Here is a 20,240-nt window from a genome sequence, read left to right on the forward strand (position 1 = left end):
CTGTCCTATACTGTGTGCCTATCACGATTATTTCACTGGATCCTCACAACCACTTTGCAGGAGCCTATTGTTACCTCCCATTCACCTCCCCCCACCCATTAATTTATTCAGCATCTATTGAGTTCTTGTGTGCCAGGATATCCTTTACAAGTTTGTCTTTCTAATCTTCGAAACAACCCTACAAAAAGGTTTATTACCCAATTTACAAAGGATGAAATTGAGTCTCAGCGAGGCTAAGTCCCTTGACTGATATGACAGTAAGTGATGGAGACAGGAAATAAGCGGGTGTTTCTGCCTCCAAAGCCGTCACAGGTTCCTGTGTATGCTTGTTCATTCTAGAAGGCCAGGAGAGACTGGGGAGATCTATGTATGGCTTGTGTATGGTTTCCAGAAGACATGAGTTGGTCAACTGATTTGGCAGCTCAAGTAATCTTCTTTCACCCCACTCCATGCACAAGGAAGACACACACAGACTGCAAGCTCTGTGAAGGCAGTAACTGAGTCTTCCTCAGTCACGGCTGAATCTCCAGCACCTGAACCACAAGGCCTGGCATAAGGCGGACGTTCAGTAAATGTGTTAAAAATTCACAAATTCTGTGCCAGGCCCTGTGCCAAGCACCTGGGACGCTGGTACATGAGACACAAATGGAAGGCTCTCAAAGGCAGATTGGATCTGGAGGGTGGTGAAAAGAGGAGTTTGTGACAATTCCAGATTTCTTAATCGGGTAGCAGAAGCTCCTAGAAGGTGGGGGTTGTTCACCACCGTGTTTCCAAGGCCTAGAGCAGCGCTCTGCACACAGTGTTGTTCGCTGCTGTTGGCTCCCAACTCCTAGCAGCCCCGTGCGCAACAGAACAAAATGCTGCTTGGTCCAACACCACCTCCATGATGAGTTGTGGATCGGACCATTATGCTCTGTAAGGTTTTCACTGGCTGATTTTTGGAAGCAGATTGCCAGCCCTTTGTTCCTAGCCCATCTTAGTCTAGAAGCTCCGTTAAAGCCTGTTCAGCATCATAGCAACGTGAAGGTTGTGTATGTGGTGCACTGGCCGGGAACTGAACCTGGGTCTCCCATGTGGAAGCTGAGAATTCTACCACTGAAACACCGCTGCCCACATCGGCACACAGTAGGTACTTAGTAAATACTTGCTGAGTGAATGGAACGGAAGGTCTAGTTCTGCCACTCCTGAAGTGTGTTTTCTTCTGGATTCTCCTACCCTACGTGAAAACCTCTAAACCATCCTCATTTAAAAATGTACTTGAGTGAATGAATAGATGAATCGAGGAAGTTATGGCTGGAGAAGGATCATCCTGCTTAGTGGCTTCCAACCTTAGCTGCACATTTGAACCATCTGTGGAGCTTTTTAAACAATTTCCTAGGCAGTGGCCCAAACTTGAGTACTTTAAAAAGAGTTTCAAGTGCCGCCAGGGTTGTGAATAGCCGATTTTGATCACGGATGGCAGATACTGATTCTCACACCACCTGTTCTTCTGACAGTGTCCATGGCAAACATTGATAATCTCAGATCTCAGGAGTCTTAACTGAGCTCTAGGCAGCCATTACCAGTCGAATGGAGCTGTGGGAGGAGCTGACTTTCCTCCTGGCTCTAAAGAGCCTGCATGGCCAACTGGGCAGTCCCTCCCCTGCACTGCTGCCCTCTGTTCACTTCCTGACATTATCCCAGTGCACCGTGACATCTGTCTGCCTCCCTGGGACTGAGCCTCCTCTGATGTCTCCTCCACAGTGAGGAGGACCCGGCCCCTGGCTGGGTGGGGTGCAAGCATGTCAGATCTGTCTCCTGATGTGCAGGCAGACCGTCATCAAGGAGGATGGAAAAAGCAGTGGTCCTTGCCTACCTTTCCTGGGCAAAGCACTGCTGTCATCTCCTCCCCACACCCATACCCACTCATTCCTCCTCTGCCCACCAGCCACTCCCTCCCTGTCCCATAACAGATGGGACAAGTGCCACTGGGGTTTTTGGCCTTGGTTCCAGGGGAATGTGGGTATGAGGTGAGGAGGGGGCATCAGTGGGACTTCAGTGCCTTCTTCACCAGAACAGTCACGCTGCATCCACTTCTCCAGCCAGCTCTGAAGACGGCACCTCCACCCCCCGTCCCAGCTGAGGACACCCAGGCCCAGAGCCCAGGGGCCCAGAGAGCAAGAACTGGTGCTCCTGACTCCCAAGCCCGTGGCTCCTCCCCACCCCGTCCTCCTGGGCCTCCCCTGCCCCACTAAGTGCACCTGGAGCCCCAAGGGGAGACCCAAGGGACAGGAAGACGAGTGACAGTCCCCACAGGGCAAGGGGGCAGCAGAGATGAAGAGACTCATGCAAAAGTGTTGTTTTTTATTTTCTTTCTTGGGCCAGCTGCAGCTTCCGGCTGACAGAATTTCAAAGCATTAGGGAAGGAGCAGCTGGGGGGTGGGTACAGGGATGACCCTCTGAGCTCCAGGGCTGGCGTCTAACCTGAGAGGCCGGGGCTGCAGGAGGCTGGGGAGCTCCCATGCTGGGGGCAGGAGTCCACCCCGGCAGGGGGAGAAGCTAGCAGCGGCTAGAGTGCTCAGAGCTCAGCTGGAGGACACAGGAAGATGGACACTAGCCTCACCACTCAGCTGGTCTAGAGACAAGGGGCCAGATGCTGACCCCAGGCCCCAGCAGCACCCACAGCAAACAGGTCTTCATCAAAGATTCTATACAGCTGGTTTTTTGAGAGGTGGAAAAGGGCACCTTGGGGGCTTAAATAAATGGGCAAAAGGCGAGGGGTGAAGCGGAGACAGAGGGTGACTGTCCGGCCAGCAGGTCGGGCCTCTGTGCTGAGCCCACACGGCCACAGCTTTGGTCTGCAAGACCCCTCGGTGGGGCGGTGGGACGGGGAGGAGAGGTCTGAGCCAAGGCCTCAGGCCCCGCCTCTCCCTGCATGCGCCCTGATCCTCACTGGAGGGTGTGGGGCCGGGGGGAGCAGAGGGCAGGAAGACAGCCACCTCAGCTGGGTGGGGCCTAGCGCAGGTCCTCCTCATCACCCTGGATCGTCTTCTTGATGCGCAGCAGCATGGTGGTGAGCCACTGGTCCAGCCGTGAGATGGCATCGTACTCCTTCACCTGGGGGCGCACCGAGGTGACCACAGGCCGCCCCTCCCCACCACCGCTGTCCCAGCCCTGGAGCCCTGTCTCCAGTCCCTGTCAACCCTGGCCTCTGGGAAGAAGGGGAAGACCGGACTGCAGCCGACCAGCCCCCTTCATCTTTACGACCTTGGCCTAAGAGTTCCTTTGAGAAAAGAAAGATTTTGTGGCTTAAACAGAAAGGTCCAGCTTTCTTGTTTTATGGGTGGGAAACTGAGGCTTAAGGATGTGACACAGGCCTGTCCAGAGGGCCACGGTGATGAGGGGAGGAGGGAACCCACACCCCTTCTCTCTTTCCCCAGCCCCTTGGCTGAGGTGCCCAAAGCCCGATGTCTACCCTCTGGGGGCAGGATGGACCAGAAGGGCTCATCTCTGTCTTCATTTAAGGCTTACAATTGGCAGACTCTTGAGCTGGACACAATCAAGTTCCAGAATGTTCAGAACAGAGGACCGAGAGGGGGAAACACCCGCATGGGGACTTCTGCCTCTCAGTGCCGCCTGCCCACCCCCAGCTCTACTTCCCACCCCCAGCTCCACTTCCCATCAGCCCTGGAAGATGACAGAAATCCTTTCCCGGCCTGTTCTGCTCCTCCTGGGCCACCCAGAGTGCCCGGTGTCAGTCAGCCCTGTGTGGCTGTGAGTGGCACAGAGACCTGGGCCTTTGGAGCAGACAGGTGTGGGCCTGATCCCAATTCTGCTGCCAATGGCCAAGGACGAGCTGCCTCACCTCTCTCAGCCTCAGTGTCATCATCTATAAAATGGGGAGTACACTCCCTGTACCTCTTGGTTCAACCTGAGAGGCTTCTGGGGTGACTGGAGAAAGGAATTCAGTCAGGGTCCAGGGGCCGGAGGTTACAAAAAAAAAGGGGGGGGTGAGGTTCTTGATGTGCATGGCTGAGAAGGGCAGCTTGCCTGGTGACCCACCCGAAAGGGCAATCACCCTGCTGGCCACTCACCGCCTCGGTGTAGCTGTCCACGTTCTGCTCCTCATGGGCTTCCAGTAATTTCTGCAAGGAAATGGCAACCAGCGGTCAGGGGCTGGCCTGGCTTAGACCTGGATACCAGTCTGGTGGGTCAACACCAGGGGGCTCCCACGCTGGGAGGAAGAACTGTGCTCCAATCCCACCTGGGGGAGGGTGCTGACTAGTCGATTGCGACTCATGGACCCCATGTGATGAAGAAGAACTGCCCCATAGGGTTTTCTAGGCTGTAATCTTTACAGAAGCAGATTGCGAGACCTTTCTCCTGTGAAGCTGCTGGGTGGGTTCGAACCACCAACTTTTCCATAAGCAGCCAATGCCTTAATCGTTTGCACCACCAGGGCTCCTGAATCCTGCCCTACTCAACCCGAAATCGCTCGTTCTCAGACACAGAGAACATCACGGGGGAGGTCTGTGAGCGCTCGGGGTTATCGCTTGCCCTCCAGCTCTGCCCTTAGCCCATCACTGCCTGAGCTGTACCCTTCTCATCGAGAAAACGGAGACCAAATGCCCCAAGAGGGAAGCAAAACAAAACTTTGTTTTGTGCAAATCTTGGCGATTGTGATAACTGAAGTCCAAGCCCCCAGATTCTCCATCCACAGCCCCCCAAAAAACGAAACCTGTCGCCACTGAATTGATTCTGATTTACGGTGACCCCGTGTGTTACACGGTACATGCCCCAGAGGGTTTTCTTGGCTGTAATCTTTACGGGAGCAGATTGCCAGGCCTTTCTTCTGTGGCGCCATTGGGTGGGTTCAAATCATCAACCTTTAGGTTACTAGCTGAGCACAAACCATTTGCACCACCCGGGGACACCCCAAGCTCCAGGGCCAGATGCACAAAGGGGTCGGGGAGGGGGGCTGTGAGCGCCAGCACCACTCACTTTCATCAGCTTGCACTCGCGGGAATCGGAGAAGGCGGGGAAGAGCTCCTCATACTTCTGGACAGCCAGCTGAGCAGCGGGGGAGGAAGGAGAGGATCCGTTAATACAGGACAGGAGCACTAGAGCTGCTGGCCTGGCAGCCGAGGGGATCTGGACGTGCTGCTGGCCCTGAGTCAGCTCTGTGGCCTTCCCTCTGGTGTCACCTGGCTCTGCACCTGGCAGGTACCGCCACCTCCATGGAGCTGAGCTCGGTGCACGCCTGGCTGCAGACACGGCTGCTGGGGAGGCCGGGGGAGTTTCCCGGGCTGGCAACCAGCATCACTTCCCATGCCTGGGCCTTCTCGTCTAACCAGGCACAGCCGGGGCAGGAGACAGACAACAGGTGCCTCTTCTAAGCACATCCTACATGCCAAGCCTTCACACAGGACCCTGGGAGGGTCAAGTGGGGTTGACCCCTGTTTTAAAAGTGGGGGGAAGCCTTTAACCACAAATACCCCCGGATGCCTTCTTAAAACCAAACAATAGCTTAGCTTAACTAGTAAAGAAAGCCTGCCTTGACCATTATGCTCTTTCAAGAACTATCTAAATGGGATCAAACTGACAATGGCAACTCAAAAGATCAGAAAGGAACCTTAGGGGACAGAGAGTTTATGTGAATGGGGGAGGAACAAGTCAGAAAAGAAGGGTGAGAATGGTTGCACAACTGGAAAAAAATAATCAATGTCCTTGAATTGTATACACAGAAATTGCTGAATTGGTGGTGTTTTGCTGTGTGTATTCTCAATGACAACAACAACAAAAAAACAGTGGGGAAGCAGACCCAGAGAGGGGCAGTGACCTGCTCGGGGCATGGGGTCAGGGGTTGGGGAGGGTCTGAACCCAGCCTGACACTCAAGCCCTGAACCTCTGAACCTCTTTGCCAGGTTATCCATGACGAGAGCAGGTGAGGTTTAATTTCAGTGTGAGGTGGGGGCAGGGCAGCTAGAAACAGCCAGGAAACCCCAAGGCCTGGGCAGGAACCCTGGCCTCTCAACTCAGATGTCCAGAGACAAACCCCAGTGGTTGAAGGGAGTCGGGGGGTGTGGGAGGAATGAACAGGTGGAGCATGGAGCATTTTCAGGGCAGTGAAGCTATTTTAAGTGTGATACAGTGATATGGACACATGACATTATGCATCTTTCCCAAAACACAGACAACTGCACAGCACAGAGTGAACCCTAATGTAAACCATGGACTTCAGTTAATAATTAAAAAAAAAGGCTGCCAGCAAGTCAATTCCAACTCATGATGACCTCACATGTGTCAGAGTAGAACTGTGCTCCCACAGGGCTTTAAATGGCCGATTTTTGGGGAGAAGATCACCAGCCCTTTCTTCCAAGGCGTCTCTGGGTGGAGGCGATCCACCAACCTGTCAGGTTGAGGGCATTAGCAGTTTGCACCACCAGGGACTACTAGTTAATGTGTCTGTATTGGTTCATAAATTGTAACAAATTCACCACAGGAATGCAAGCTGTTACTAACGGGAGAAACCAGGAGTGGGGAGGGGGTACATATAAGAACCCTCCGTACTTCCTGCACAGTTTTTCCGTAAACCTAAAACCGCTCTAAAAAATAAAGTCCACTAAAAACAATCTAATGTCGCACTGGCCAGTCCCCCTGCCCCAGCATTGACCCCCTCTGTGGACAAGAAGCCCTGAAAACAGGTGGTATGGGCATGCAGGCTATGGTTAGTCATCAGTGTGGGGTCTGAAAGGTCTGGAATCCCGAGGCTGCAGCTTAATAGCCATGGGGCCCTCAAGAGGAACTCTCGTCTCAGCCCCAGTGTCTCCGCCTTTAAGTTGGGGTGAAATGGTGCCTGCTTCACAGGGGTGCTGTAAGGATTCGGGACGTGAACCCCCAGAAATGGCTGGCACGGAGCCTGGCACAAGCCAGCCAGAAGTTGAAGACTCAAATGCCAATGGGGCCAGGCAGGCGAGGGCAGAAATGTACCATGTGAGAACGACATGGAAGGTGACACTGCATGGAGGCCGGGACACAGCACACCAGGCAGTCAAGGGTGGTGTTGGGTGGAGCCTGGGCTCACCTTGGCATTGAGCATGTCGATGCAGAAGTGGCAGAGGGCCGCCTTGAAGAAGTAGTCCTTGGCGCTGTACTTGAGGAGGGGGCTGTCCATGGCATTGGTCCCCACCTGTGGCCGTGTGCAGGTGACATTGTGAGCTCAGAGCAGGCATGCAAGGGGTGGGGTCATCTGCCAGGCACTTGGGGGCCAACTGGGGACGGGCCAGTTGGGTGAGGCTTGTTAGCCGGGGCCCTGGGGACTCATTCTGTGAAGTCAGCAACTGGCAAGTGCGTGACCGAGGGCAGGGCAAGACAGGCTGTGCTGCACAGCCTGTCACCAGGTGTCTGTGGGCCGCCTGTGGCGCCCAAGCATGGGTGGAGGCGGCCGCTGTCAAGCCTCGGGAAGCTAGCACATCGATGGGCAGGGGGAGGCAGAAGCAGGAACAACACCCGCCCCCATCTCCTCCAAGGCCAGCTGCCAGAGCCGCTCAGTCCCGCCTCGCGCCCCCCGCCAATGCAGCCACAGAGAGGGGAGCCTGGGCACCCATGTGACACTCCCTCCTCCCCATGGACAGGGGACCCTGCTCCCAGCCCCCACCCACAGCCAGCCCAGGCCTCGGCAATCCTTCCTGTTTCCCCAACTCTGGTATCAAAGTCTGCCTTGCTCAGGGAGGATGGGTGTGTGCGTGTGTGTGCGTGCGTCTGTCTGTCTGTCTGTCTCCCAGAGTAGCGCATGGAGAAGGCGTTTTGCGAGGCTGAGCACAAGATGAGGGCGCGGGGGCTGACAAGGACCTGACCTGTTCATAGATGTCCACGGCTTTCTGGTACTGCTCCAGCTGTGCAGCATAGCCGGCCACCTTCAGCAGACACTTGTTGGCTGAGCTGGAGGGAGGATGGAGAGAGGCAAGCGGTGGCTGGCCCCACAGCCTTCCTGAGGGGCTTGGGGCAGACAGGATGTGGGAGCCACCGCCTGAGTTACCTGTTGGACTCCTCCCCTTTGTAGTAGTCTGCAGCCTGCTCGTAGTGGGCTATGGCCTGGGGAAACATGGGGGAGCAGGCTTAGAGACGGGGCCTCTAGCACAGCCCTGCACCACCCTTGGGCCCCAGCCCTGGACATAGCCAGAGCCTTTGTCCAAATGGATCCCATGAGGCTCCACCTGCACCCCATGCCGGGTACTTAGACACCCGAGCTGGAAGCCCTGGTCCCTGTCCCCACCCCACCAACCTTCTCAATGTCCACCAGCTCTGTCTCGTAGATCTCGGCGATGGATATGTGATGCTTGGCTGCGATGGTGAATCGGCCCTGCAGGGACACAAGAGGGCCTGCTGTGACCAGTGATGTCCTATAGGCCTGTCCCCACCCTAGCTCGACCATGACCCTCAGGTCCCTGGAAACTGGTGGGTTTTGCCCCTCAGCGCCCCTGTGAGGTGAGGCACGCAGACACTGGGAGGCTGAGGAGCAAAGAGCTTAGATGGAGCTGGGAATTAGAGACCGGGTGTGAGGGCTGCCTGAGCTGGGGATCGTGGACAAGTTCCCCACTGCTGCTCTGGCTCAGTCTCCATTCTGTGTGCAGACACATTCAGCACAGGCTCTGCCCTCAGGAAGTACTCGAAAGACGTCCAGAGAGGCGGGAGGACAGCCCAGTCACCTGGCAGTAAGCTTGGGAGAAACAAGACTGAGGGCTTGAGTGCCCACACAGCCCTCTGACCCCCTCATCTCCCACGTGGCCACAGGGCCAACCCTTCTCCCAGGCCCTTCAGCCATCTCCAGGGATGCCCAGTGCTTCTCCAAGGAGGTTATCAGCTCAGGGGGCTGGGACACCCCCTACCTGCCTCCAGCCCATGGTGCAGCCCGCTGCTCCGTACATGGGGGTAGTCCGCCAAGGGCTGCGGTAAAGCCCAAGGGCTGTGGGCTCCACCGGGCTGGGCTCCGGGTCTTGACTCCCTGAGCCTCCTTCCTCGACTGTGACATGGGCTAATATACTGCCCACCTCTGGGGTGCCGGGGAGGAAGGTGAGTCACTCGCGGCATGGTGGCTGGGTCAAGGAAGGGCAGTGGCTGTGACTGCTAGGATTCTAGTTACTGCCATGGCTTCGTCCCAGACACAGATCAACCAGGGCCCAGGGCAGAGCTAGTGCTCCCGCAGAGAGGGCCTGACAAGATGGGTGTGCATGTGGGTGTGTGTGCATGATAACAGCCAAAAAGCAAGGGGCTGCCAGAAGCTGCCTCAGGCCTCCTCTGGCTGATGGAGAAGCCCCTGCTCTGGCTGCCTGCCCGTGTCGTGAGGACTGAGTCAATCAAACGTGACACCTGGTGGCAAAGGGCTGGCTGTGGGAGAAGCGCTGGACACACATGCCACCAGTGAGTGCACTGCTGACCCTGAAGAGCCTGGGGGTCGGGATGGGGGGTAGGCGAAGTCTCTCCGACAGGGTGCTCCAGAGGCCTGGTGGGGGTGCAAGAAGCATGGCACCCAGCCTGCCCAGGCCTAGCTCAGGCCACCAAAACCCTGGGCTGCCCCGCCCCCTCCCCATCTGCTCTAGCAGCAGGAGGAGCACTGCTGGGGGGTGGGGGGCCAGGGGCAGGCCAGCAGATGCCCCTTACCATGTCCGTGTAAATCTCGATTGCTCTCATCAGACAGTTAATGGCCTCTGGGGAGAGAAGAGGGAAAATGAGGTGCTGCGGTCATTCTGGCAGACCCACCCAAGAAGGTCAATAACACTCGTGAGTTGCCAGGGTAACGCTCCCTCCCAAGGGACCAGGAGGGAAAGTGAAGGGACCCCCATGCCCGCTTGCCCCAGGAAGCTCGGCCAGACTCATTCCTCTCGCAGAGGTGATGTGCTGGGTCTGTGTCAGTGGGGGAGCCCTAAGGCAGCCACCTTGCCTCCTCCCTAGGCCGCCACAGTGCCCCACCCTCTGGCCGCCTCAGGGACAGAGCTCGGCCAGCGCTGGGTCAGCCTGCAGCCCAGACTCCCAGGGGTGTTCTAAACCATAACTGCCGACATCCCGCTCTCCTGAAGTGCAGAGCTGCTGCCACTGGGCAAAGCAGGGCCCCAAGTGGCCGGGCTGCCACCGGAAGCCATCCTGGAGGCAGAGGGACAACATCCTTCTCACGGAGGATCCCTGCCTGGGTCTGGCCTCTAGCCTGTGGGGCACCAGGGCCCTTCCTGTCTGGAATCCCCCCTCTTCCTACATTGGGCTCTCTGGGTCTCTTCCCTCTCCCTTCCCCCAAGAAGTCACTACTTCTCACCAACTCTGATCAAATCACAGGTTTCCCAAAACCACCCAGCCAGGGCAGCACTCGAGGGGAGGAACCGGGCTACCTTTGTTGTACTATCTCTTGAAAGATTTTAAATTTGGGGAAGGCTTTTTTTTCTGACAAGTTATTTAGAGGAGAGAGAAAAGCATGAGTGGGAGGCATCTTCTGGCAGAGAGAAGTGAGCTCTCCAGGCGGCTTTTATTTCACACCATATTAAGGCAGCAGCAGCACGGGAAGGTGGTGGGGGAGGCAGGATGGGTGACGGGGGCAGGAGAAGGCGGAGCACCTGGACAGAAAGCCACACTGGACTCTGAGCCAACGACGTTCCCAAGAGCTCCAGCCCAGCACACGGGTCTCACAGCCCCACCAGCCCACCGTGTTCCCTGAGATGAAGTCATCACAAAGAAGTGCAAGATCTGGTACCTGCTCTCAAGGGGCTTCCAGAAGGCTGGGACACAAATTCGGTACTCCAGGACATCTGACCAGAGGCTGCTAGCCTGGGACCAGGGCTGGGATTTCAGGGAGTCCATGAATCCCCTCTAATTTACATGCAAAGGAGTGTCTGTGTGCACTATTCTGGGGGGGGGGTGGATGTAGGCTTTGTCCAATGCGGAGACCTGAGAGAGATTCAGAGCATGTCTACCAGTCCAGACTCCAAGATGGACCCCCCTCCAGAAAAAAAAAAACAAACCTGTTGCTGTCGAGTCTATTACAACACATAGCGACCCTACAGGACAGAGCAGAGCTGCCTCGTATAGGGTTTCCAAGGATTTGAACTGCTGACCTTCTGGTTAGTAGTTGTAGCTCTTAACCACTATACCACCAGAGCGGTATAGGTTTCGACAGTGGGAAGCTTTCAGCCGGGGGGTAGAGGAAGAGAGGGTTAAAAATAAGGGACAGAGGAGGAAGAATGGGAGAAAACACAACCCAAAAAATATGGCCCTAAACAGTGTTGTTTTAACACACACTTTCAATAAAGCAAAGCCCAAAAAAGTCAATCAGGAAGCAGCCAGGTGGTGATGGAGTGGGGAGGGTGAGAAAGGTGCAGGGCTACCCTGCCTCCCAGCCCCTGCTCCGTCCTTCATGGGGGATGGCAGGCCAGCGCTCTGTGGTGCTCATTGGCAACCTCGCCTACTCAGAAGGCCCCTACGCCCCATCTGGCACCTGGCAGGCAGAGGTGGCACACGCAGCTTCCCGGTGAGATGAATGGCTGGGGTGGGCTGGGAGAGGCCAGGAGCTCCCCTGCAAGACAGGCACCCTGCAGTGGCCAGCCTGGGCCTGCTGGCACTAGCTCCCACAGGCTATTAGCCCTCCGAGTGGCAGCAACATGGAGTCACAGGGTGAAGACCTCGTCGCGCCTGCTCCTTGCCCCAGCACCCTGGCCAGAACAGCTGTCCCTAGAAGCAGCAGGCCGCCAGTGATGCACCTGAGAGACAAGCTCCCAGACAAGCTACTGACGCACAGGCTACAGCCTGCTTCTCTGGGGTCCCCAGGACCGTCTGGGGGATGACCCGCTGGCACCAGCCCAAGCTCTTCTTGATTTCTGAATGAGGGAACTGAGGGTGCTGCATAAGGAGACAGTCAGCCGCCACAATCCAGAGCCCACCTGGCCCTCACCCTGCTGGGTTCCTGTCTCTCTGGAGCCTTTGCTGGTCACCCCCAGGACTTGGCCCATTTCTTCCTCTGTAAAACAGGGGCAAACTGCAGACTCTCACAAGGAAGCTGAATGGGTTAAGAGCGTAAGCTAAGCATCTGGCACACAGCAAACACCCAGGAAACAGCAGATGGGGGACAGGAGGGAGGTGCAAGGGGGGCACACACCTCCCTGCCCCTAGGCCACAGCTCACAGGCAAAAAGGTCCCCACACACCTAAGCTGCCTTTCTGGGCTGCATCCACACAGAGCAGGTGGCAGTGGGTGGGAAGCTGACAACTCAACCACAACTATGGACGTCACCTCCTCCCCGGCCACCAGACTCCCACCACAGTCCAGGCCAACTCAGCAGGGGGCAGGGCAATGTGCCAGGTTTCAGGTGGCCTCTAGAGGCCCTAGAGAGACTCCTGTAGGAGGTGCTGGCACAGGACACAAGCCTTCAGCCACACAGGTGAGGCAAACGGCAATACGGACGGGCCCCAGATAGACAGCCACCTGCTTGGAGCCATCGGGCTGGGTTCCAAATGGGCCTTTCAGGCCCGGTTTCTACTTGGAGGGGCTCCTGGCCAGAGGGTGGAGCAGTGGGAGCCCAGGCCAGGCGGAAGGACACCCTCCCTAAGTCTGGGGGGGCCCAGGGCTGCCTCCCGAGTAACGTTTCTTCCTGACCATCACACCCCAGAAACCACTCAGGGCACATCTGCACAGGGTCTCAGTTTGTCTGCTTTGCTTTAGCAGGGGAGGAAATGGAGGTGCGAGGAGATTCAGGGACCTGCCCAGGGAGTCAAGGGGAGGCAGTTCCTTTCACGTCAAAGGCCAGGGCCCCGCAGTGCCTGCACACAGCTGCCACAAAACTTCTTTGTGACGCCTGACTGATCCCAGACACAAAGCAGTTGTCATTCCTTGATGCAAATGTGCCCTCTCCTGAACCCCCAGTCTGGCCACGGTCCCAGATGGCTGGGGCTGGCATGCCACTCTCACAACCCTCCCTGCTCAGCACCGAGTACCCAGGGCTCCAGCCAAGACACCTCCTCGCCAGCTGTGCCCAAATTAGGCTCTCCTCCGGTACGAGGGCCCCTCCTGCTGCCTGTAAGGGCCGCCCCAGCCAAATGCACCCCACCCCTGCCTCAGAGAAGGCAGCCACGCCAGCCTGCATCTGTGCTCACAATGAGGCAGCTTGGTCACTTTGCGTGTTGTCTCCCCAGTCCAGGCCTCCTCAGACCTCCTGCCCTGCTTTCTAAGGCTGCCTCTTTCGCAGCAACCACACCCCTGCGTGGAGTCGCTGCAAAGCCAGGCACCCCAAATCAATGGCCAGGGAGGCGACTCTACACCATCACTATGCCGAGAAGAGCCTGTCTGAGGGAAGCAGTGGGGCTTGTTTAAAGAGCAAACAGCACTGTGCATCCAACACACGGCAGGTGCCACTCCCCAGACCAGAAACCAGTCCTTCCAGTCACTCTGGAGCAGCAGCTGAACTTCACAGACGCTGAGGCGACATCTGCAGATCGACCAGTTCCCCGGGGAGCAGATGGGAAGCTGGGAAGGGGGGAGCTCTGCGGGGGACGCAAAGCCTTTCCTGGGTGATTCAAGCAGGAAACAGGCCCGGGGTGCCCTGGGTCATCACCATGTCACCCACATGGCCCGCTGGGGCCCAGTGCTACCTGCCAGGTATGCTCAGCTTTGTACACACACACACAGAGCGACACCGATCCACCCACAGTCACAACACAGCCCCACCCTGTGACCCATTCAGCGACCCTCTGTAGGATACCCGGGAGAGGAGCAGCCGGTCAGCCTGGGAACAGAGACACGGCCGCATCTACACAGAGACTGAATCCTCGCCTGGGAATGCAGCATCCCTGGCAATGGGGCACACCAGGCACGCTAGAGCGCCAGTGTGGGGGCCTGTACCCTGCCCCTCGGAGACCATCAGTTTCCCACCGCTAATGGTCTCTTGATCTTTAGCCCAAGACCATGTTATCTCCTAGAGTCCCTGGGTGGCACAAACAGTTAAGCACTAGGCCACTAACCAAAAGGTTGGCAGTTCAAACCCATCCAGAGGCACCTCAGAAAACGGGCCTGGTCATGTGCTTCTGGAAAGACACAGCCCTGAAAACTCTACAGAGCAGTTCTACTCCTCGCACGTGGGGTCGCCATGAGTCGGAATGGACTCAGCGGCGGCTGGTAATATATTTTTCTTTTTTAACATCTGTATTTCTGGTAATGTATCTTTTTTTTTTAACATCTGTACATCTCTGTTTCTCTTTTAAGAGGGTGGTGACAGTTGTTAGTGGCTGTTGAGTCAGCCCCGACACATTGCAACTCCACGTACAACAGAACAAAATCCTCCACCATCTCCAAGACTGCTTGCAAATCAGACCATTGTGATCCATAGGGTTCTCACTGGCTGATTTTTGGGAGATCACCAGGCCTTTCTTCCTAGTTCATCTTAGTCTGGAAGCTCTGCTGAAACCTGTTCAGCATCACTGCAACAAGCAAGCCTCCACTGACAGATGGTTGGTGGCTGCGTATGAGGTACACTGACTGGGAACTGAACCCAGGTCTTCCAGAGAAAAGGCAAGGATTCTATAGCTGAACCACCGTTGTTCCCTATGGTGACTGGAGACGTTCATTTTTTAAATGTCTTTGCTTGCTAAAATTAAAAGTTAGTGGCCTTGTCTGGCACCGAGCTTAAAAACAAGTAAATTAAAACTCCTGCCCCGTGAAATCCAAAAGTCTGCAGTCCGTAGGGCTGAGCTTTCGCTTCAGGGTGAGCACAGTGGGACACAGACTGCACGCTCACTGTGCCTCAGTCCCAAACCGGGCTTCTGGCCCCAGTGTTCTCATTTTAAGCAACTTGTTCTCTGGCAACTACTACGGCTGAGGCTCTGTTCCCTCTGCTGTTCCTCTCCAGGGTGCAGAGACGCCAGGTGGGGACAATTTCCGCTTCTTTTCCGGCAGCAACTCCTACCTGGCTGGCCCGAGACATCCCCCCAACTCCTTCTGCGTGTTCATTCTGACAGCAGAACAGATTTCTGCTCTCTCCCTGGCATGCGATGGGGCTGGAATGGAACTCCCACTCCCACACGCTCCCCGGGCTGCAGGAGGGAAGGAGCCATCAGCTGCACACAGAATCGGAGGAGGTGGGGGGGCCTGGCGCAGAGGCAAATGGCAGGCGGGAGGGAGCCAAGTGTAAAGCTAGCGCTTGACTGGCCCTGAGTGCCTTCTGGCCAGCCTATCACATGTCGGCCACTAGAAAACAGGGCCACTCGGAAACCCAAGGACATTTCTCCATCCCTAGTGCTCTGGGCAGCGAACCCATGATTGTGTGCCCCATAAAGCCTCACCTTGGGGATCTGCCTTCTTGAAGGCATTGCCAGCATCCACAAAACAGGTGGCAGCATCATGCTTGCTCTGGAGCTGCAGGTGCAGCTGGGCCGCCTGGCAAAAAGCGTTTCCGGCAGCTGGAAGAGAAGAGAAGAGCCCGGTTTTGGTGGGGCAAGAGAGGAAGAGGCTGGCTAGGGCGAGGCCTAGCCCTCGTCCTCTGGACCCCTGGGCTGAGGCTCCGGGGAGTACATCTGGTAGTCTCTGACCAAGGCAGGGACCTGGTCTCACAGGGAAGCCTCAAGACCCCAGGTGTACAGGAAGAGCACCAGGCGTGCCCGGCTGAGACCTCACGTCCCCAGCTCCGGCCTTTGCCAGTATCTCAGGCCATCATCCCTACAGCTCCAAGGAGAAGGCAGACAAAGACTAGAGCTGTACAAGGTCCAAACACAAGGCCTCCCCTCCTCCTGACCGCAGCAGTCCTCCCAAGGGGAGCCTCGAACCCTAGAGCTCAGACCTGCCACCAGATGGCACTGTAGGCTGAGCAGTGGGGTGGCATGCAGAGGGGGTGAGGGAGAAAAGGAGTGATTCAGATTAAACTATACAACCCCTCCCCATGTCCTCCCCCTTTCCAAGTCCTATTTCTTTCCCCCACAGCTCCCAGAGGCTCTTCCTGTCTAATTGCCCTGACCCCTCCACCTTGGTCACTGCAGGCTCCACCCTCAGGTCCAGAGAGGAAACAGGACATGGACACCAAGAACAGAAGTGTATCAAGGTACAATAATTTGTCTCTATTTGCCTGGAGCAACAGAGGCAGAAGAGCAGCCAGGGATAGGAGGAGGATATGGAATGTGTGGCTAATTGCTTCCATGAACAACTGCTTTCTTTGCCACGAGGCCAGAACTGGATGGTGCCCGGCTACCATTACTGAACATTTTGATCAAAGGTTCCATAGAAGAATTCTGATCAAGAGAGGGAAAATGCAGAACAGAATTTCACATTCTCACGAACTCCAGACTTTCTGGAGCCATGAAGGATGGATGACCCCTGAAACTACTGCCCAAAGATAATCTTTAAATCTTAAACCAAAAATATCCCCTGCAGTCTACTTAAAACCAAACAATAGTTTAGCTTAACTAGTAAAACAGCGTCTGCCTTGAACATTATGCTCTTTTAAGAACTATTACATGGGATCAAAGTGACAACGGCAAATGGAAAGATAGGAACCTTAGGGGACAGTGAGTTTATGTCAATAAGGGAGGAACAACTCAGAAAAGGAGGGTGAGAATGGATGCACAACTCAACAAATGTGACCAATGTCACCAAACTGGACATGTAGAAATTGTTAAAAAAAAAAAAAGAATGCTGACAGATTGTGATAAATATAACTAACGTCACTGAACAACGTGTATGGAAACTGTCAAACGGGAACCTAACTTGCTGTGTAACTTTTCACCAAAAACTCAGTAAAATATTATTTAAAAAAATACACAAGTACAGGAGACAAATGCCTGTGGGCAAAGGGTAGTGGAGAGCACCCCTGAGCCATCCGTCCTGTCCTCATCTGCACATAATCACCTCTCTCGGGTCCCAGCCATTCTGCACACACATCTCCTAAACCGACTGGAGAGGACCACAGTCCCTACTCCCTGCGGAAGCACCCACTGCAGCTCCAACAGCCATGCCAGCTCTGTTCTGCAGCTACTTTTCTTCACTCCCCGCCAGCTGAACTTGAATCACAGGATCCTTGTGCTGGGAGAGGACTGAGGGGACCCAAATTTGTCCTCCAGCCTGGGCAGCAGAATTGACAACACCATCCAAGTTTTCACTGTAGGGATGTCTTACTGTTTTTAAGAGCACCAAACTTTTAGAAAAGGGGGTATCACAGAGGGGAAATGGCCTAGGATTTCTGTTTCAAGAGTTGGGGGAGGTCATAAATTCTAGGTAAAAGGTCAACTGGGTGAGGGCACAAGTTTTAGGCGAAAGGCAACATCGATGTGATTGAAAGTAAGTATTCCCTCCCTGTTGTTGGTGGGTGCCACTGAGTCAATTTTCAACTCATAGCAACCCCACGTGACAGAGTAGAACTGCCCAATAGGGCTCTCTAGGCTGTAATCTTTACAGGAACAGATAGCCAGGTCTTTCTCCCAAGGAGCTGCTGGGTGGGTTTGAACTGTCAACCCTTCAGTTTAGCAGCCGAGCAGTTAACAGTTATGCTACCAGGGCTGATATTCCTTCTCTAAAAGCCACTTTATTAGTTTGGAAGCCCAAATACACATAGCATTTGGCTTTATGCACAATGTATTTTGTGAATGTTCAGGAAAAACTCTTTTGATTTTTAGGAAACCAATGATGGTGATGATAATCGGCTTTTCCAGAGCCTTCTCCCCCAGGCTTCATGGTCCCCCATCCCATTTCATCTTCTTCATCATTAGAAAGTTCTGCGTTGGGTCCCAAAACAGGGTCTCTTGCTTTATTTCCTTGAGCCAATCTCCCTTACACTTGAAGTCCTATCATGAAGTTAGCCTCATATGAGCCTCAAAGAAAAACCAAACCTCTACATTGCCGTCAAGTCAATTTCAACTCACAGCCACTCTGTAGGACAGAGCAGAACTGCCCCAAGGCTGTAAATCTTTATGGGAGCAGATTGCCACATCTGTCTCCCGTGGAGCAGCTGATGGGTTCGAACTACCAACCTTTTGGTTAGCAGCCAAATGCTTAACCACTGGGCCACCAGGGCTCCTTCAAACAGGCTTAACATGCGGGCTTTTCCAAACTCTCTCTACTCACCTGTCCTTGGTGGCTCCCAATCAAGCTCCGGCCTTGCAGAGTCTAACCACAAACCGTAAAGCCACGTGGGGAGAGCCAGGACTTTGCCCAACACTCCACCCACCGAGGGACACCTGGGCATGTCCCGGTAGCCACCTCCCTGGGGATGCCCTCCTTCAGGTGGGCATGGCACTGACGTTGTCCATGTGTCTGTCCCCACTAGAGTGAGAGCACACAGAAGGCAGGGGCTGGGCACTTTGTAGTAGGTGCCCCTCATGTTTATGAACCCGCTGACCAGTCCTCTGAGAGCTTTTCCACCAGTACTGCTGACTCGGGAGTCCCTGGATTGTGCAAACAGTTCAGCGCTCAACTCCTAGCTGAAAGATCGGCAGTTCAAACCCACCCAGAGGTGCCTCAAAAGACAGGCCTGGCAATCTGTTCCAAAGATCACAGCCTTGAAAACTCTACGGAGCAGCTCTACTCTGCATACATGTGGTCACTGTGAGTTGGAATGGACTTGATGGTAAAGGACAATAACAACCGCTAACAGGAGTAATGGAGGCTCACAGACACTACCACTCCCTGAGAGCAGACTGCCAGGAGTCCGTATCATGGCCTATGGGGTTGGACTCTTATCTTCCCCATTGTTTTGAGAAGGAAGCAGATGAGGAGAGGTCAAGTGGCTTCCCCAGTGTCACACAGCCAGTCTGAGCTGTGACTCAAACCCGAGTTGCTCAGGCTCAGGCTTCAAAGCATGGGCAGGTTCGGCCTTTGGGCTCTGGGTCAGAGTCCTGGTTTTTGCATCCTGGTTCTGTCACTCACTAGGGGTGACACCTTAGGCGAAGTGTTCAGCAGAGCCTTTGTTTCCAAATCTGTAAAAGGGGGGTAGTAGCGGTACCTCCCCTCAGAGGGTTGCTGTCATGATTCAATTAGATAACGAAGGCTTGGAGCTTAGCTGAGTGCCCGATAAATGGTAGCTGTGATTAATGTTACCATCATCATCTTAATTTCACCTCCATAAAGCTCCTTTTACCTGCCCCTCCCTCCAAGTGTGCTATGTGCCACTGACTCAATTCCGACTCATAGCAACCCTAAGGAGCCCTGGTGGTGCAATGGTTAAGTGCTCAGCTGCTAAATGAAAGGTTGGCAGTTCAAACCCACCCAGCTGCTCTGCAGGAGAGAGACCTTGCAATCTGCCCATAAAGGTTACAGCCTAGAAAATCCTATGGGGCAGTTCTGTCACATGGGGTCGCTATGAGTCAGAATCAACTTGATGGCACCCAACAACAACCACCACCACCGCCCTCCAAGTATTTCTCAGCTGGGCCTCCTCTAACTGAAACTACCCCATGCCACCCCTTTCCCAGCCCAGAATGCAAACTCAGAAAGAAGTGCCAGGTGACAGTTTCAGGGACACCTTAAATTCTGCATTTAGGAGCAGATCCATCAAAGACCTCTAACTTGTGCATGAATCCACGAGGGTCTGTCTGGGGTCAATAATCCACTTAGCCCCATTCTTCATGCCTTGTCTCCAAGCCTCTGGTGACCCAAGTTGTAAAACCACCCAGTGGACACCAAATGACTGCCAGGCAGCTGGCTAATGAAGCCAGAGATGGCATGAAGGGACAGGGAATGTCAAGCTGACCTCCTGGCCAGGTCTTTGGGACTGGGAGCTGAGGGCAAAGAGGGGAAGGAAACAAGGAGGCGCTCTAGCTGAGAAGCAAGGGGCCCATCACATACCACTCCAGTTTTTGGCCATTTTGAACATGTTTGCTGCTCTGGCGTAGATTTCGCATGCTTCCTCTATTTTGGATGAGCCTCTGGGGGAAGAAAAGAAAGAAAGAAAGAAAAAAGATAAGGAGACCATCTAGTCTGGTATCAAAGAGAAAAAGAAAGCAAGCATCCTGCTCCATGGACGGGAGACAAGTGCTCCCACCCCAGCGCCCACGACTTCCCTCCAGAAACCAGCTGTGGCCTGGCCTCTGCCTCTGCTTTGGTCAGATGAAAACAAAAGTGTGTGCACCCCTCTGCCCCCATACAGAACCCACTGCTGTAGAGTCAATTCCTACTCATAGGGACCACGTAGGACAGAGCAGAACTGCATACAGTCTTCTAGGCTGTAATCTTTACAGAAGCAGATCACCAGGTCTTTCTCCTGCGAAGCTGCTGGGTGGGTTCAAAGTGCTGACCTTTTGGTTTGTAAC

At 54.8% G+C, this 20,240-nt stretch overlaps 1 protein-coding gene across 1 annotated transcript in view; it reads right to left on the reverse strand.

Moving 5' to 3' along the window:
* Window positions 1-2,314: 2,314 nt before the first annotated feature.
* NAPA (NSF attachment protein alpha) overlaps window positions 2,315-20,240 on the reverse strand; it is a 31,203-nt gene continuing 13,277 nt past the window's right edge. Inside the window, exons 2-11 of the mRNA XM_003406739.4 lie at window positions 19,777-19,856; window positions 15,291-15,407; window positions 9,640-9,686; window positions 8,264-8,341; window positions 8,018-8,073; window positions 7,836-7,920; window positions 7,064-7,168; window positions 4,981-5,049; window positions 4,074-4,124; window positions 2,315-3,096 (exon numbers count right to left, since the gene is read on the reverse strand). Of these exons, the coding sequence (XP_003406787.1) occupies window positions 2,995-3,096; window positions 4,074-4,124; window positions 4,981-5,049; window positions 7,064-7,168; window positions 7,836-7,920; window positions 8,018-8,073; window positions 8,264-8,341; window positions 9,640-9,686; window positions 15,291-15,407; window positions 19,777-19,856 (790 nt within the window). The 3' untranslated portion in view covers window positions 2,315-2,994. The remainder of the gene's footprint in view (window positions 3,097-4,073; window positions 4,125-4,980; window positions 5,050-7,063; window positions 7,169-7,835; window positions 7,921-8,017; window positions 8,074-8,263; window positions 8,342-9,639; window positions 9,687-15,290; window positions 15,408-19,776; window positions 19,857-20,240) is intronic.

The sequence above is a fragment of the Loxodonta africana genome, chromosome 11 (genome assembly GCF_030014295.1).
Source record: "Loxodonta africana isolate mLoxAfr1 chromosome 11, mLoxAfr1.hap2, whole genome shotgun sequence".
Classification (NCBI taxonomy): Eukaryota; Metazoa; Chordata; class Mammalia; order Proboscidea; family Elephantidae; genus Loxodonta; species Loxodonta africana.